The sequence below is a fragment of the Protopterus annectens genome, chromosome 12.part0, assembly GCF_019279795.1.
Source record: "Protopterus annectens isolate FY-2018-M chromosome 12.part0, PAN1.0, whole genome shotgun sequence".
Taxonomy (NCBI): Eukaryota; Metazoa; Chordata; order Ceratodontiformes; family Protopteridae; genus Protopterus; species Protopterus annectens.
The window spans coordinates 1,019,607,262-1,019,625,551 of record NC_056746.1 but is presented as its reverse complement, the minus strand read 5'-3'; the positions used below and the strand labels follow the sequence as shown (position 1 = coordinate 1,019,625,551).

The 18,290-nt window shown below is 37.6% G+C and overlaps 1 protein-coding gene across 1 annotated transcript in view; it reads right to left on the bottom strand.

Annotated features, from left to right (window-relative positions):
- The window catches only part of DOK5 (docking protein 5), an 864,252-nt gene that overhangs the window by 240,777 nt on the left and 605,185 nt on the right, over positions 1–18,290 (bottom strand). Inside the window, exons 3-5 of the mRNA XM_044090040.1 lie at positions 9,556–9,670; positions 9,351–9,470; positions 6,940–7,129 (exon numbers count right to left, since the gene is read on the bottom strand). Coding sequence (XP_043945975.1) covers positions 6,940–7,129; positions 9,351–9,470; positions 9,556–9,670 — 425 coding nt within the window. The remainder of the gene's footprint in view (positions 1–6,939; positions 7,130–9,350; positions 9,471–9,555; positions 9,671–18,290) is intronic.

Below are 18,290 nucleotides of genomic sequence, written 5' to 3'. Positions count from 1 at the left end.
TAGATCCTGCGAGTGAATCTATAAATAATGCTTAGCTATAAGATTGATCAGTGAAAACATTTTTGTATCTCTCAAACATTTTTGAACTCTTATTTTAATATTACAGTTAATCTGTCCTACGTAAGTCTTCTCTATATGCATGTGTATATGTACAGCACGTGTATGTATGTTTTCACCCAGATCCTTCACTAAACTTCAGGCACCATACTGAACACATTATGGAGAAGGTGCTCTCTAACCATGGTGTGTTACTCAGTTTGCAATAATCTCAGTCCTCATGTCTGGACTGCATTAACCAAAGTTAGTATAAAGCTAAATTGTCACAATGGTCATAAGGGATGATTTAAGTACTGCCTCATGCCCCCTTAAATGATCCCACTCTGACCTACATGACAACTCAGATTTTACATCTACTTTATATAGACCATGTTTTAAAAAGCCCACTGGAGAAATAAGGCTCTGTAAGATTGTCCCTTCAAATTGATGCAATTTACTTAAGGAACTCATGAGGGAAAAATAAAGCAAAATTCCTGTTTAAGCTAATTGAGTGTCGGTTTCAGAGATGCAGGATAAAGTATCAGTCATTTCCTTTGCACCCCTCTAACCTCACTGTACTTTAGAGCTCTCTCTCTCTCTCTATATATATATATATATATGTGTGTGTGTGTGTGTGTGTGTGTGTGTGTGTGTGTGTGTGTGTGTGTGTGTGTGTGTGTGTATCCTTGGAAAGTAACCGATATGTCAATACTATAAATACCATTAGTTAAACAAACTTTCTTTCTGACCACCAGCTTTTCTATTAACAATTAAGAAACCATCTTCATATTCCTCTCTACCTTTTCATACCAATGTATAATCTATAACCAACATATAAATTGCATTCCGTCTAGCTAAACAGAGACTACACTCCCAAGTACTCATTATTACTGTTAACAAAATGATTCCTGCTGTTTCTTCCTAATCATGCTCTTTAACCTATATAATCTACATTATTTCTAGTTAAAACACAGGCTGCTACTGTATTAGCTCTATTTCTTTCAACAAATATTTTTCTGTAGGTTTCTTGTTTACCAAGTGTGTTATTGTCCTTGTCCAATTGCAGGTTGGCTAATTTTGACAGCTGGCTCTGGAAGCAGCACCATTGCTCACAAGGATAACAGATGAGTTCTTACTGATTGGGAAGGGACAGCTGAGCTCCTGTGGTAGATTTCCTGTGCTCCCAGTACCAGATGGCCTTACATAGTAGTTATCAGGGCATTTAGATAGTTTTGGAGTAATGTAGAGAGTTCTTATTCAGCCAACCTTTTAATCCCTTACATATCTTTGTGCTCCTGAAGCATGGATCTACTGGTACATTGAGAGTACACTCAGCTGCTTTGACCTATTCATAAGGACTCGTGTTCTCCAAAATGTCACAAAGCATCGATCAGTGGCCAGGCTTTTAAAAGGAGTGGGCAGAATTCTGGGCTTGCAATGTGATTCATGCCACCCTGTCACAAAAGGAGATACAGCACAGGTATCTGGAATTTTGTAAATAATTTTATGTCATTTGTGAATATCAACATGATTTATATAAGATGTCTGTGTTACAAATGTATTAGAACTGTATGTCATGTGTATATCAAACTGGTTTATACAGACATGTGTTGAAAAGGTATTTTATAAAGTGTTTGTGTTTGAAATGAATCCATAGTGTGCTCTACTGGAGAGAACAGAAATGTACATGCACTATTGTAACTGTCTAAATGTATATATTTTAACAGTGGAAACTGGAATGCAGGAGGATAACTTCAGTCCAGAAAATTTTAGGAAAATAGCTGAAATTAAATTACTTTATAGGCTACAGAATAAAATACAGTATCTTTCAGTTTTCAATGTAGCTAGAGACACAGAGTCTGTGCTGAGAAGTTTTCTGTATTGTCTTTAGGGTGAATTAATTACTAGTACTGAAAGCATGATGTAATGCAATTGTTTTATGACTTCCAGCATCTGCCAAAGATCTGAGGTCTATGTATTTTCACAGGAAGATGCTAAATATTGCCAGCATCCAGCAGTGGGGCTTTTGTCTGGGAACTAGAGTCAGATGACAAGAAGTGAAGTCATTCTGCAAGCTATCCCAGGCATAATATTTGAGATATTAATTTGAGAAGTCTCTTAGTGAGACAGAGGATTCTGTATTCGGTCCTGGACTTAATAAGAACCATGCACCACACATCTGCCTTGCTCTAATACAGTAAGTTTCCAGGGAATAGTAATTCTCTTAGATACAGTCAGGAATATTGTAAAGCTTAGTTTAGATGTTTTTCTTTATTTATTTGAGACTGTCCTGCAATGTTGTTTTAAACATTTTTAAATTTTTCCTGTGGTTTTGAACTCTGATGTCACTGTAAATATATATTTAGTACTGTCTTTTTCTTTTATTATTTAGTATTAAATATATTTAAACCTTTCATTGTGGCTGATCTGTGTAGAGACATTTAAGTTTTGAGAGTACTTACATATATTTGGTGACACTGTGTGGACCACTCCTAATAGCCTTGCTTTTGGTCAAACTACCATTTGTATTAGTATTAATATTACACAGTAAAATTGGACACCCTTTGTTAAGGACCTCAAAGTAGTGGATAAGAGGTTCTGCTGGTAGTGATAACTACCTTATAGTCTGGGCAGAAGGAGGCATAGCTACTAAACGTGTGCCAGTCTTTCCCAGGCATGTGTATGTGTGTGTGTGTGTGTGTGTGTGTGTGTGTGTGTGTGTGTGTGTGTAAAACAAATCTCCAAGAGTGTGTGTCAGCTACTTGGGCAAGGACATGAAGCACTGGTTGGACAGAGAGAGTGTTGGAGGACTTGGCTTGGAGCCCTTGGCTAAGGACTCGACTCTATAGCTGTGCCAGTGGGAAGTCATACAGGGGATATGGAGAAAGAGGAAGAAACCAGCCACAGACTGACTGTGGTCTCTCTGTGCTCTTAAGAGAAACTGCACTTGATGCAAAGAGCTGCATCTGGAAATACTGTATGTGTACCGGTCACCCTCCCAGTGAATGCTCCCTCACTGTTGCCAGTGGTGAGGATTGAGGCTCCTTGATTACTGGTCAAGTGGTGAGGCGTCACATACCCCCTTGGTAGATATTTAGTAAACTGATACTTGCAGGCATACATAGTATTGCTTCAAATTACAGTGTGCATGCTCTTTTGGCTACCCTATTTATATGGCTCTATTTTGGGGCATTTTATATTAGCGAGTTCCTGGGATGTATAAAATAGTCTTAAGTGTCAGCTGTACAGGATGCAGTATTGGCTGGGATTGGTTGTTCCAAGACCAATAAATTAGGGTTAGACAAGCATTTGATTCTAGACAAATCTTCACTCCCCCTTACTTTCCCACTTTGATGGTTGAGTTCCTTGTGTAAACTTTCTTTACCTTATAATACAAATAAGATTAGGGTTGTCTTTTATGAAAAGTACCCATTTACATCCCAGGGACCTTGGCAACTGCTGATGTAGGGTGATGGTCTCCCAGAGCAGGTCTCCCATGTATCGCATGGGCTATTCATTCACTCAGTCAGGATTGGAAGTGTCTCAGACTTGAAAGTTGAAGGCAGATCCATGGAATTAAGTAAGAGGAATGGTCCATGATCCTCCAGGGAATAATTCTCTTACATTAAATATTTAATTGTAGTTTGTCTTTCTCATGTTTATTTGTATTTCTTTCAGGATGCCTAACAGTGATGAGCATAAGATACTCATTTCTATTCCAGGCAACCAAAAGAGTCCATATCTGGCCTGAAGGATTGAACCTGGGTATTCACCTTCATGTCTCAGAAGTCTCATTTACTACATGTGGTACATCATGTCTTTAATGAAGTGGGACTGCAACATATTTATTTATTTGTGTTTTGTCTTTCGAGATAGAACATTGATCCCCATGGAACTTTTTAAGACTCAATCCAGCAGTACTGTCTGTTTAAGAAACGTGCTCAGAGTCACACGGATAGGCAATGGAGAATGAGGGAATCAAAACCTAGACCACTGGACATATTATTGTCATTCATTTAGGAGGCAATGATATTAGAAAGATTCCCAAGTGTAGACTGATGACTTGTATTCTGAGAGTCATTGTGGAGTTACAGCAGAGATTCCATAGTTTGCTGGTACCATGTTATGTGATTATTCCTAGGTTATCTTTTGCAGAGGTTGTCAGTCATTCTTCTTTAGACAGAGAATAAGTTTTTAAACCACAATTTCACATATCTGAAAAGTTTTATCAAGCTGAGTGTTCTTTAAACGTGGCTGTTTGGCTGGTTTATTATGTTCAGGAAAGCTGAGTGTTCTTTAAACATGGCTGTTTGGCTGGTTTATTACGTTCAGGAAAGGGGAAGAACAAGCTGCTTGGTGCATCCTGGTTGCTGATCACTGCATGGCCTTCCCCTCTTTCGCATTCCCCCATTCCTTTCCTGAGTCACCCCAGCATCAGAACAAGGAATTGTGAGCTGGCTACAAAGTTGTAAGTGGACAATGGCAAGTTTGTGGAGGGCGCACATTTGAGAAGCCACTCAGTGGGAAGGTGGCGTCCCCGATAAGCAGAGCAGTCTGTCATGCAACATGATCATTATGGTCTTGGTATTAACAAGAGTATTCTGTTTATAAATTTCTGGTCGCAAGTTTAATTATTTTTGCTCTTGGTAAATTTATGTGTTATTTAATAAACTGGCTGCAAATTTTATCATTATCTTCTATCTTGTGAAGGGAATGGGGAGTAATAGGGGACAAGTCACACTTACCACAAACTCAGACATCTTAGTATTCTGTTGAAAAGTCCTGTTGGTTCTTGGTAATGGAGTTTCCAAATGTGTTAGTATTTGACCTAGCTCTGGCCTTTAACTATGAAAAACAAGTTATATGTATATTTCCCTCTCTCTATTTATATATATATATATATATATATATATATATATTCACTTCACTTTGTCGAAAACTCGTTTGACCGAATTTCATTTCACCGAGACCAAATCGCTGAAAGATCAAATGACCAAAAACTCATTTGACCGAATGACGTTTCACCAAAAATATTAGTGGCAGTGTATATGCCCTTTTCCCCAGTGTAGTGAGACCCATGAGTTAGTATATATAGTTGGGGGGGTTGGGGGCACAGCCCCCCCACATTGGGGGTTGTGGGGGGCATATCCCCCCCACCTAGCTTGGTTTTATATTGTCCAGTTTCTGTTAAGAGGGTAAGTAGTTTTTAATGAAATTAGGTGGGGGGCTACACCCTCCACACCCCCTATTGTGGGGGGGCTCTGCCCCCCCACACCACTTGACTATATATATTAACTCCAGGGTTGCAGGACAGTGGGGAAAAGGGCATATACTCTGCCACTACGGTTTTTGGTGAAATGGGAGTCGGTCAAATGAGTTTTTGGTCATTTGAGCTTTTGGCGATTTGGTCTAGGTGAAATGAAATTCGGTCAAATGAGTCTTCAGCTAAGTGAATCCGTATATATACATATATATATATATATATATATATATATATATATATATATATATATAGATATATATATATATATATATATATATATATATATATATATATATATATATATATATATACACACACACACACACACACACACACACACATATACATGTACATGTATATATAGGTGTGTGTGTGTGTGTGTGTGTGTGTGTGTGTGTGTGTGTATATATATATATATATATATATATATATATATATATATATACGTATTTCGTATTGCGTAAGTGTTTTTGTCACTTCTTAACTTAGAACGCATAGAGCCAAAGTGCTAGTTATCTGTATGAAATAAAGACTGTTTTAGTTACACTGGACATCTATTGCATCTGGAAATATGAGATGGCTTTTATTTAGAAGTCCCTAAATGTATTTGTGTTGTAACAAATAGAAGTGACTTCTTGTAGTTTGCTGACAATCATAGTTTTATTCTAACACAAAATGTATTATTCTCATACAAAAATAGTCTATATAATCTGAGATTCTTGAAAAATGATCATAGTAAAACTGATAGTGTTAAGAGTCTGTATAACCTGAAAACATTTTATAGTCAAGACCTTTAACCAACAGGTTGTGTTAAGGCTAGCTTACCTTACCCTGCATATTTTGTTTTAGTGTTCTGTTTTTCTGGTTAAGGAATAAAATTATCATCATGTGTATAAACTAGATCTAGGTAAGACAGCCTAAATGGTTGGTTAAAATAAATATGTACACCTTGCTCCCATTCTGCAGAGGGTTTGTCTAGCTGTAATGTAATTTCGAGGTAACATTAACAAATGCTGACATCATTGTTGTAATTTTGAGGTAACATTAACAAATGCTGACATCATTGTTGTAATTTTGAGGTAACATTAACAAATGCTGACATCATTGTTGTAATTTTGAGGTAACATTAACAAATGCTGACATCATTGTTGTAATTTCGAGGTAACATTAACAAATGCTGACATCATTGTTGTAATTTTGAGGTAACATTAACAAATGCTGATATCATTGTAATTTCGAGGTACCATTAACAAATGCTGACATCAGTGTTGTAATTTCGAGGTAACATTAACAAATGCTGACATCATTGTTGTAATTTTGAGGTAACATTAACAAATGCTGACATCATTGTTGCTCTTCATAGATTAATTTATTTCTTCATGCTTACAAATGCCTAAATACAATTTATAGCATACAAAGCTGCATCTACTTTATTTTTAAACATCAAGATTTTGCTGACATGCTGTGATGGAAATGGGCCTAATTATTGATTTCTTTAATTTTAATGAGGCCTAATTGTTGCTTTCTTTCATTTTAATGATTAAATGTCAACATTGTGTTCAGTAGTTTTCAAAACTGTGTAAGCATATTTTAATATCAAGTTTAAATAGATACATATATATAAATGAAAATTTACTCACCTCCCAGCTTCAAACGTGAACCAGGTTGGGTCCCTCCCATACCTCCTGAGAGCACTCAGGGGCCATGAAACCAATTTTAGCCAAGGATTTTGCACATCCCAAAGGCAAATTGTCTCAAAAGTTATTTGAAGCATGCATTCACCATGAACATCCAGGTTGGGAGATGGCATTAAGTAGACATTAAACCGCTCTGTGAAACAAACAGAAACATGTGTGCTTAAATCTAGGCAGAAGTATATGCATTACATATAGCAAAAAAATAAAATAAAATAAAAATAACATTCAAATGCATTGTTATATGCACCTTTCATTGAATTTTCTTTGAATGCAGAGACAATATGTTCTTTGGCAACATATACGGCTGAGCAAAGTACAGTGCACATGAACTTGCTGTATTTATAGGAATTCTGAGTATTTCGCAATAGCATTTTGCCTGTATCATGATGACTACATTCAGTTACTTATACTCCAAAGAAAAGAATATTTCACTCTCACCTGTAATATCAATAGTCATTCAAACTCCCTAAGGTGTCTGGAGTAACCCTTTTTATTTCCTAGCACCTTTGACCTTTTGCATTTCCCAGAATCCTTCCCAGCTGCAGGAAAGATATCTGAAATAGCCTTAGTAGCTACTATGACATGGGGCTAATGATTGTAGTCCAGAGTAGTAATTACTATGATCCTTTTAGTTCATCATAGTTACTAGGTATACAGTCCAAGGGACTATTGAGGAGACTAACCCAAATTCCCAGTTACCCCCAGCTGTCTGGTTAAGTGACTGCTCCAAGTCACACAGTAGGCAAATTAAGGCTGAGAGATTCAAACTCTGTACCACAGAAACTACACCTCACAGCCTTATCCCTCTGTGTTGGACAATTTTTTTTTGAAAACTGAAGCAAAAGCTTTAGAATTAATCTGCTTTGTGTTCCTGAAACTTCAAAACATCAGGGTAAATTTGAATGACTTTATTTGGTTATAGGACATCTATAACTCATTTCTTTTTTATTCCCCTTTTCATTTTCAAAAACTTGCCTAATGACTCCTCTTCCTTCATCATATTGAGCCACTTGTTCCTCACTTGAGGCATATGCCAAGCACCTTCCAGCCCCAGCAAGTACCCTACAGCCTATTTAATCACTGCCTGGAGGGCATAATCAGCCAATTAATTTTCTGGAGAGCTGAGCGCAGTGCATTAGGTACTTTTGGACCTAGAGATCTCCTGTCCCAATCACCTGTTCTCCAAACCCCCCCAAAAAACAGCTGTTTTGAGCTTTACTATCTGTTGCCTACTAAGGGAAGTATGCCTGCTTCGGGTTCCTATTAAAATAATGAAAACGCATTTTGTCGAATGTGTTTTCATTGACACATAAAGAGCGAACAGGCAAAACAGCGAAGCCGCTGTTCAGCGAATTCTTTCCCTGGGAAAGAAGTCACTTGACTGCTTTGTTGCTTTGTCGTGTTCTGCACTGTAGTGTGGTCCCTTGTCCGGTATAACTCCCGACCACAAATGTGCAAGAGTTACTGACCTTAGGGTTAGGGTGGGGTTAAGGTAAGTGCATATGTATGAAAGTGTTTACTTTTTTGTTTTTTGCATTAAATGTACGGTTGAGTTAAGTGCATATGTGTTTTAAGCTGTTTACTTTTGTTTTGGGGGAGTAGAATTAGGGTTAAGGTAAATGTGTATGTGTTTGGAACTGTTTGCATAAATGTGTATGTGTTTGGAACTGTTTGCGTAAATGTGCAACAATTACTGACCTCAGGGTTAGGGTGCGGGTTAAGGTAAGTGCATATGTTTTAAAATGTTTACTTTTGTTTTTTCCGTTAGATGTATGGTTGGGTTACGTGCATATGTGTTTTCAGCTGTTTACTGTTTTTTTATGGGGGTACAATTAGGGTTAACGTATGTGTTTGGAAGTGTTTACTGTTTTTTTTTTTTTTTTTTGGTTGGAACAGCAATTTCTTTCCCTAGGAAAGAAATCTCTGTTCTGAGCCGTCAACATTTTCAGCTTTCATTGAAAAGGCACAAAAGAAGTCCAAACTATAAAACAAAAAATCTTTGTCATGTTCCTGATTTTGTTTTATAGTTTCATTGAAAAGGGTTGATGAAACATCGTTTGCTGTTTTAAGTGTTCAATGTTTCAGTTTAGACCCCCTGCTTCTACATGTCTTCCTTGCATATGCTCAGCATATGCAGTCTTCATGCATGAGTACAGCACCTAGTACTACCTGTAGGTGTTACTCAAGTCTGAAACCTGAGCCTCATCCCTCCCCAAGATAGAGGGCAAGTGAGGAATGGGTGCTTATTTCCAACTTCCCTTTCCTGACCTCCTTTAGTGTCCAAGCTTCTCTGGAAATGTAACTCAGTTATAACAAAATCTTAAAGTTTACCAAAAAAAAGGCTTACGGCATACCACTGCATTCCCTCTGTACTCCAGATGCAAGTAAGTCAGGCTCTCCGAGGCTGAGCTCACTGGTCCGTGGTTCTAGACATTCCAAACGCAGTACTTTACACCATTCATCAGCTTCTAGCTCTGTACAAACAAACACAGAATCACTTTGTGGTGATTTTGATTTGAGGACTTGCTCAAAGGTAATTTATAACATGTCTTCACTCACCTGATTCACAAGCAAAGGTCTTTGAAGTATCATCACTAAAAATGATCCCAACTGCATGCTTTTTTGTGCTTTTTGGAAGTCGGAGTACATTCTTCAAATTATTAAGTTCTGTGACCTAGGAAAAAAAAGAATACTTGTGAGAATCCCTAGCCTAAAGTAAGCCTGTTGCCCTCTTAGAGGAAAATAAACTACAAACGCAATGAGAAGGAGCTTAACATGTGCAAATTTGATACAAACTTCCCTTCTTATATACAATTTTTAGATTATAGTTTAACATTCTTCTACCAAAGGTGAGCATTTTGGACAGAATCATTATACAGCAAATATGTGAATCAGCATAAAAATCAGACTATGGATATGTGCTTTGTGACTGCTTTCATTTAAAAAAATGCAAGTTAAGAAAAATGTGCATCTGACTATCGTAGATGAATATGTATCTGGCTATTGCAGATGTGTTGTGTAAGGCAATGACAGTGCATATAGGCTTTCAGATAAAAGCAAAGAATGAATTTAAGCTCATCTGCATACATCACATGCATTTCTGAAACCTAATGACACAGCAGCAGCCCAAAGCGAATCCATTGACCTTAACTTATTACCATTGCAGAAGGTGTTTTATAATTCTGATCGGACATGATTTGGTCATTTTTTTTATTCCACCATAATAAGGTGCATCCTGGTCCATAACAGAAAATATTCCACTGTACTTGTACCAGGTACATTTAGATTTCTAGCAGTACTTTTCTTGTATTTTTAGATGTCTATGAAGCGATATATCTGCCATTAAAATGTACATAAATCATAACCAATAACATAAAGATGGTAAGTAGCACCATATATAATCACAGGATCATAGGCTGGTACTAAGCTAATGGCCCTAGAGCCTTTTTAAGCCTTGCCATTCATGCTCCAATATTCCAAATTATTAATGCCCATGGGCTAGTCTGGCTTTGACATATGCCTACGTCTTCCAGCATCTACACAATACCCCTGTACATAAGGGCCACAGACAACAAGAGAAGGGTGAATTTGCAGTTTCCCATCCATTGGTCCAAATTGCGTTTGAATAGGCTTAAGGAGGAGCTCTGTTTCTCATGAATTGGGAGTCTGTTCCAAATAAGGGGTAATCTATGAGACACATACCTGTCCCTGCAGCATGTTTTTTATGTCGCAGACAATGTTTAGATCCTTAGATCAGCTTACTATATTACTGTTTCTTTTGTGAATGTGTAGCAGATCCCTCAGGGTTGGATCACAGAATGCCTTGTATATTAGGATTCAATGACTGCACCTAGCTTGCAGTCATCAGCAAATCTGATCAGCCAAAGGTTCTCTACATTTGCCTTGACTTCAGAGAAGCATATTTTTAAAAGGAGAGGTCCCAGTACTAAGCCTTACGGGCCATCACTAGTAACAGATGTCATGATGGAGGTGAGTTTCCCCACCCTATCTTCATGAGTCCTATCTGTGAGTCATTTGATTATTTATGGGGTGACGTAGGGATTTATGCCAACGTTTTCAAGTTTGTCTATAATACCTGGGTAAAGTATCGTGTCAAATGCCTTTAGCAGGTCATGGTAGGCAGTATGTACCATTTTGCCCTTCTCCATGGTTCTAGTGATGAAGTCCATCAAGTTTAGCAGACATGACCTGCCCTTTTCATAACCGAACTGGAATAGGTCTTGTGTTTTAAGATTCCCTATGTCTTTGTTTACTATGTCCCCAATAACTCTTACCACAGCCTTTCATATATGACTAGACACATTTATGGACCTGTAGTTACCTGGGTATGCTGATGGTCTGCCTTTGTGTAGGGGGATGACAGTTGCAGTCCTCCATTCCCTAGAGATGAAGCCTGTCTGGAGGCTGTGGTTGAACAGAGATTCTACTATTCTACTGGGTCATGTTTCAAGATATTTAGGAAGCATCCTGGGATATTATCAGGACACATTGATGCAATATTTTAGCTCTGGAGAGTGCAGTGAGGACCAGGATATTTCTTGGGGTGGTGGTGATGGGGGTGAAACTGAAGCTAAATTTATCAACCACCAGATTTGCTATATCCCCCAGTTCACTAAAGGAAGTTACATTTACTATTAGTTTATTACTCTGTTGAGTGTTCCCTTTAAGGTTGTGTACATAACTAAAAAATGCCTTATGATTATCCTTAGCCGGGGAGGTTATTTTTGCTTCAAAGCTGATGTTGGTTGACTCGATTATTCCCTTGAGTTGCTTGTTGAGACCACTGAGGGAATCTTTTAGGCATAGCCCTTCCAATTTTGGACATGATTTTCTTTCTTTTGTTGTGCAAACTATTTATATAGGAGGTCCACCAAGAGAACTTGTTTTTGGAGTTTGTCATAAGTTTATTTCTGATTGGTACTGCTATTTCTATGCAATTATTTACAAGATTGCACAGGGTTTCTGTAAACACTTCTGTATAGGCCACATTGTTTTCTGAGTTTGAGGGGCTTGGAATTTAGCAATGCCATCACTTACTAGGAAATAGTTAGCCTTGGAAAATTTTCTAAAAGTTTTGGGGACTGCTGGAAGTTCAGCCTTTATATTTATTTCAAGGGTGACCAATTTGTGATCTGACTTGACCAGTGAGGACATTACACAAGGATGGTGCAATGTTTCCTTATATTTGTGAGTACCAGATCCAGGATATTTGTACCTCTAATAGGTGTAGAGACTAGCTGTTCCAGGATGTTTGTTTTGACAAAATCCAGGAATCTTTGAGCCTGCATATCAGTGGCTGCGTATGTATTCAAGTTTATGGTGGGATTGTTGAAATCACCCATAAATATGGTGTTGGCCTGAATTATAACTTCAAATACATGGCATGGTTAGCCTGGCTCATAGGTGGGAACTTATAACTAGCAAGGATACTTTGGGTGGGCTTTACCTAAGGAGCAGCTCATGTGTGTTATATCTTCACTTCTTGTCCCTCTTGGCTAAGCGTATTAAACTGTTCTCGGTGTCAGGCTTACAATCAGTTATTTTAGTTTTTTATAACAGTAAATTTTGTTTTAACCAGGCCATATGATTATCTCAGTTAAAATGCTTCCACAGAAAAACAACCTGTATGAGCAAAAAATAAAAAAATGCTCCTCTGAGGGACTGACAATTATTCAGTGGTACTGAGAGTTATTCTGTGGTACTGACAGTTATTCAGTGGTGCTGACAGTTATTCAGTGGTACTGACAGTTATTCCCTGGCACTGACAGTTATTCAGTGGCACAATCACATCTGTGTTCTGTAGGCAGTGGCACATCTATAAATATCACCAAGATCTTACGGAACAAATTTTGCCACTAATTGACCTGTGATACATCAAGAAACATTATATACTTATGCAAAACAACACACAATTGTTTCAGTCGTGCTCTATTCTTGTACAGATGCATTTATGTTGTCTTCAGGCATATGACAGAAGCAAAGATGCTCTGTTTACTCTAAGGGATCCCTTTGAAAAGGAATCCTGCTACTAATCCAGTGCAGTTCCGGACCCTATTGGGAAGGAAATGGGACAAACACAAAGCTTCTAAAGGGAGAACCCAGAGATCTACAAATAACTGGTTCCTGGTGACCTGTGGATATGGAGGTCTTCCTCTAGAAAAATCTTGTAAAAACAATATTTCTATACATATATATATATATATATATATATATATATATATATATATATATATGAAATTATTTAATTCTTAGACCAAGAAGCTATTGAGTGTACCCTATTGTGACCCTTACTGCTACAGATGAATTATTGATCTGCTAGCACAATTATGCATTATTGTGTAGTAATCATTTATATGAATTTGTGTATTTTTTTTCTCTATTGAAAAAGGCCCCAAGGCTCAATGAGATAAAAATAAATGCATATATAAAATGATCATGTGCTAAAGTGTTGCAGAACTTCATTGAAAATTCTTGGAAAATATGATAAGATATTTGGGAATTTCTCCATGATACGTGCTATCAAGAAACTAATGAAGTACTGCCATACATGTGAGTGGGTCCCAGTGATAATCTGAAATGGTATCCACTTCCCACAAATCTTTAGCTCATTGAAGCCTATGATTTTTTTTAATATACTTCACACCCATACCTCCTTATAGTGTCCAGAACTTCTTTGGGTCTGGCTTCTTTAACTAAGTGAGGTAGCAGCTAATAACAGGAAGTATTAGAAAGGGCAATGAGTTTTTAACAAAATGACACTAAGATTGTTAGTCTAGGTTGTCCTGCAGTAAAACAATTAATCTCTGTTTAATACTTATTATTCATATTTTCATATTTAATATTTTCTGAACTGACAGACCTACATTTTATTGAGGTGTATAGTATGAAACACCATTGTGGGAGACAATAACATGCACTGGGAATGCTTGTTTATATCATACTATACTGGAAAATATTGCTAGTTGTTTGTTAAAAATTATGAAAATAAACAGTATTTCCAGATGTACTTAAATCTTCAAATAATAAGTGACTTACAAAGTGCTGCAAGACGTCAGGTGAAACCTTAGATATTGCTTAAAAAACTGTCTGTTATTTGCACTGTATGTGAACAGTTTGAGAGATATTCAGTATTATTTGTTTTGCTAATTATACAACTAAACATATGTTTTCATATTTCTGTACTTATCTCAATAAACATGCACTTATAGAGGAATTTCATGTGAAAGCTTATGTGTGGTTAACAAAATGTTCTAACAATATATGTCTAGGTTGTATAGTTTTCAAAATATGAAAATTTGTTAGAAAGTTTAGAAAAATATAATTTGGGGTTTGTGTGTGTTAAAATGTATTAAATAATTTATGGAAAGACTATTAATGCACTGACTAGTATCATTATAAGGAATACTTCATACTGATATAGCTGCTATTTGTAAAGTTTTAATAGCTTTTATTATTCACAAAATATTTATATCTATCTTATGCTTTTTAAGTTTATTTTTCTGAAAATGCTCTGAAATGCAAGTTGTGTGTTGGCTGCTACAGGTGTAACATACCATGACACATAGGTAAAAAAAATTGCCTTCCTTAAAGTTATTCTTTTAGATTTCTGCCTTGTATAAAGTCCTAACAATTCAGAAATACCAGTGACCCATTTCAGAATAAACCAGATTAAGTAATGGGAAGCAGTTTTTTGCACCAAATCAGGACATTATACCCCAGAATTCAATAAACTCCATGTAGAAATAGTATTATTCCTACATGAAGTGGATGGTGTTTGCATCCACATAGCCTTCTTAGCCACACACCTTTCATATTAATGAAGGTGCACTACAGAGAACGAATCTGCAGACATGAACACTGAATAAGTGCAGGGGTATGTTGCAATAGTGCTTGCAGATCCAACATGCCCCCTGCACTCTCAAAGTGCCATACGGCACTTTTTAAATGCTTTCAGTGTCCACGAACACTGAAATCAACTAATAAAATAGTAAAACTGTGTCTGCAGACACTGAAATAATAGAACCTGAAATAAATGTATGGGGTGCTTGACAGTATTGTCACACCCCCTGCATTGTGAAAGTGCTGTACGGCACTTTACAATGCTTTCAGTGTCTGCGGACACTGAAAGCATGATTGTCAATGGGAAGCAATGCAGGAGGTGTGTGACGGGTACTGTCACACAACCCCTGCATTGTGAAAGCACCATACAGCACTTTCAATGCGTTCAGTGTCCGAAGACACTGAAAGCTGTAGTGTGAATAGGAAGCAATGCAGGGGGTGTGTGACAAGAACTGTAACACACCTCCTGCATTGTCAAAGTGCCATATGGCACTTTTCAGTAGAAGTGTGTCCCAGACACACAGACATACCTATACACCTCTTAGTGCCCAAACTCCGGACAAAGGGCAACCAAATGGGGGGACAAAGGTCCAAAAATAGGGACATATTTTAAGTACAGCTCTCCAACTTAGAAAGTTGATAGAGGAACAGGATTTGCATTAACATGCATTTTCTGAAGGATTAGAAGTCTGAAACTCAAATGTATGCCATTATTTAGTGACTTCAGTCCTGAGATCATTCCACTGATTTGCAGAAAACCACGAATGTTATAAGGAACAAAACAAAAATATGAGCCAAACATCTGGACAGTCTGCAAAAATCTGGACAGTTGAGAGGTATGCACACACCTCAACCTCTTCCACCAAGAAATCTGGATAAAGCCATGAAATAATCGTGAGATAAAGGTCCCAAAATAGGACAAATTAAAAGAATAGTGGTTGTACACACTTAGAAAATTGATAGAATGACAGATAGTGCATTATCAAATATGAATCAGCATTAGTATTAATATATGTATTTAAAGTATTTGCATTAATTTTTTTCCCATTATATGTGGAGTTTAAGCATAGCTGAGCAGGTTTGCACATCGCGATGCTCTCCTCAGCATTACATAAACTTCTCATAGGAGCTAAATACAAATTCATAGTTAAAATCCTCAATGGTGAGATAGTGTAGTGGTCAGAGTTCTGGCTTTGCATGCAGCAGTTCACAGTTTGAGTGCCAAGGCAGGCCCTTCATTTTAACATGGGAAAACATTATTAATTTTTTTTTTCTGAAATGATATAGTAATTGATAAGTGTTAACCAGGGTAGCGTAGTCGGTCCAAAATTGAAATGTCAGTGGATATAACATGTGAAATCACCCATGTAAACACAAGTGTTCCATACAGTATAGGTACACCCCAAGGTAATGTAATGAAAGCACATAGGGGGATGTCATGTAAATTAAATTATATACACTTAATCATATGTCAGTAATGATTAATTAATTTGCAATTCTGAAATATTTCTAAAATGAGAACTGAGCAATGTTTAGCAGTGCTTAGCTCTGCTTAGTCAGTATGAGCATTGCTTAGAAGTCTCATTCTAAGCAGTATTCAGCCCAGCCGAATGGATCTGCACACTGCTAAGCATTGTTCAGGCTTTTCCCATTTAAGCACTGCTCAACTCAGCTTAGCAGGTTTGTGCACCACTGAGCTGTACTCAACATTTTCAAAATGGTCCAATGATGGCAAAGGGTGGGAATATGGCCTTATTTAACCCACACAGGTGGGAATACAGCCAGAACCTGATGTAGTTTGATCTCTGCAGGAACTATGTCTGGTGTTGGTGAGGGAGCATGCTTTCAGGCACAGCGCTGGGGCATCTTGGAGTCCAGGGTCATGGCTAGGCTCCTTGTTAAAGACCATGACCACAGACTGCTGCAGGGCCAGTACCAGGGCTCACAGTACAAAGTGGAGGCATGGGACCATCTGGCATGTGATCTCACCAGTGCTACTGGAATCCCTTGAACTGGTGAGCAGGTACAGCAACATTATGCTGACCTAAAGCATAGGAAGGAGGAACTCTTGGCTAAATGGATTCAAGAAGCTTGGGACCAGAATGTCCCAGTAGTTTGTAAGTATCTCATCCATACCTGTACAACATTTTAGCCTGAGTATGCGATAGACAGGTATGCATAATGTATGTATTTTCCCCTACAGCTGCAGAGCAGAGGGATAGCAATGTGGAGGTCCATGCGGATAGACTGTCAAGGCTGCACAAACAGGCTGCTGAGTACAGATCTATCTTGCAATATATAGTGCAATAAATAAGAAGGAGTACATTGTTTACTGCCAGTAGGTAAAGTTTGTCCTGTCTACTGAATAAATAAAGTTTGTCAGACTGATATTGGTCTACAGGATATGCAGTAATAAAGCACTGTGTCATGTTACTGAAATAAAGAGTTAAACCACAAACTGTTGTGTTTACTCTGGTATGTTGTTGTAGAAATAGAATGTGCACAGGTTCTTCACAGCAAATATGGCTTTGACAGGATGCATTAACTGAAGTTGTTCTGAGAACCAGCTGTTATGCAAAACTGTAGATTGTGGAGCTGTAAAACAAGATATAAATGAAATATGAAATATGTTCTGCATTGAGATTTGAACCCTGAATAGTAATGTATAATGTATTATAGTGTGTCCCCTGTAGCATTGCCTTCTGTTAACCTTTGTTTTCCAGATTGTAGTATCTCAAAGGAGTAATACACAGTACATTAACTAACAGTGATGCATGAATCTCAGAATTACAAGGTATGACTGTCTAACCAAGAGAGTATTAGGCAGAAATCAGTCAAACAAGTGACAGCAGTTTTCCAGTAGCTCAGTATGATGAGAAATAGCTTTGTTGTTCATTTTTGCAGATGCAGACATGGTTTGAATCCAGGGAGTGATACTAAGATGTGTGCATATTTACACTCAATAAATCTTGAATATTTGTAGAAACAGTCAGGTAGTTTTAACAGATATTTTCCCCACAGGTCTTACAGGTAAAGAAATGTTTGTAGTAGCTATAGGAAGGGTATACTAATACACTGTGTACAACTGTTCCACTGTCCAATCCCATGCCTGCAAATTACAGCAGGATAGGTACATACACCATGCATTCTTCCCAGTACATGTCTCTCAAGTGTCATGCTGTCATGGCTAGTGGTCACTGTTGCCAGTAACACTGGACACAGATAGTAATAGAGGTGAAGTATGCCAGTAGCACACTCACACAACATCAGTGCAAGGTATGCCTTCTTTATCATATATGTTACTCTGACATGTACGAGTCCCCTCTAGTCATGTACCCAGAGTTGTCACAGTTTGTCCCATACCATTCCAGGTTGACAGTTTAACAGGTATGTATGTGCTACAGAAACTATGGGCCATATGCAGATGTAAAGTG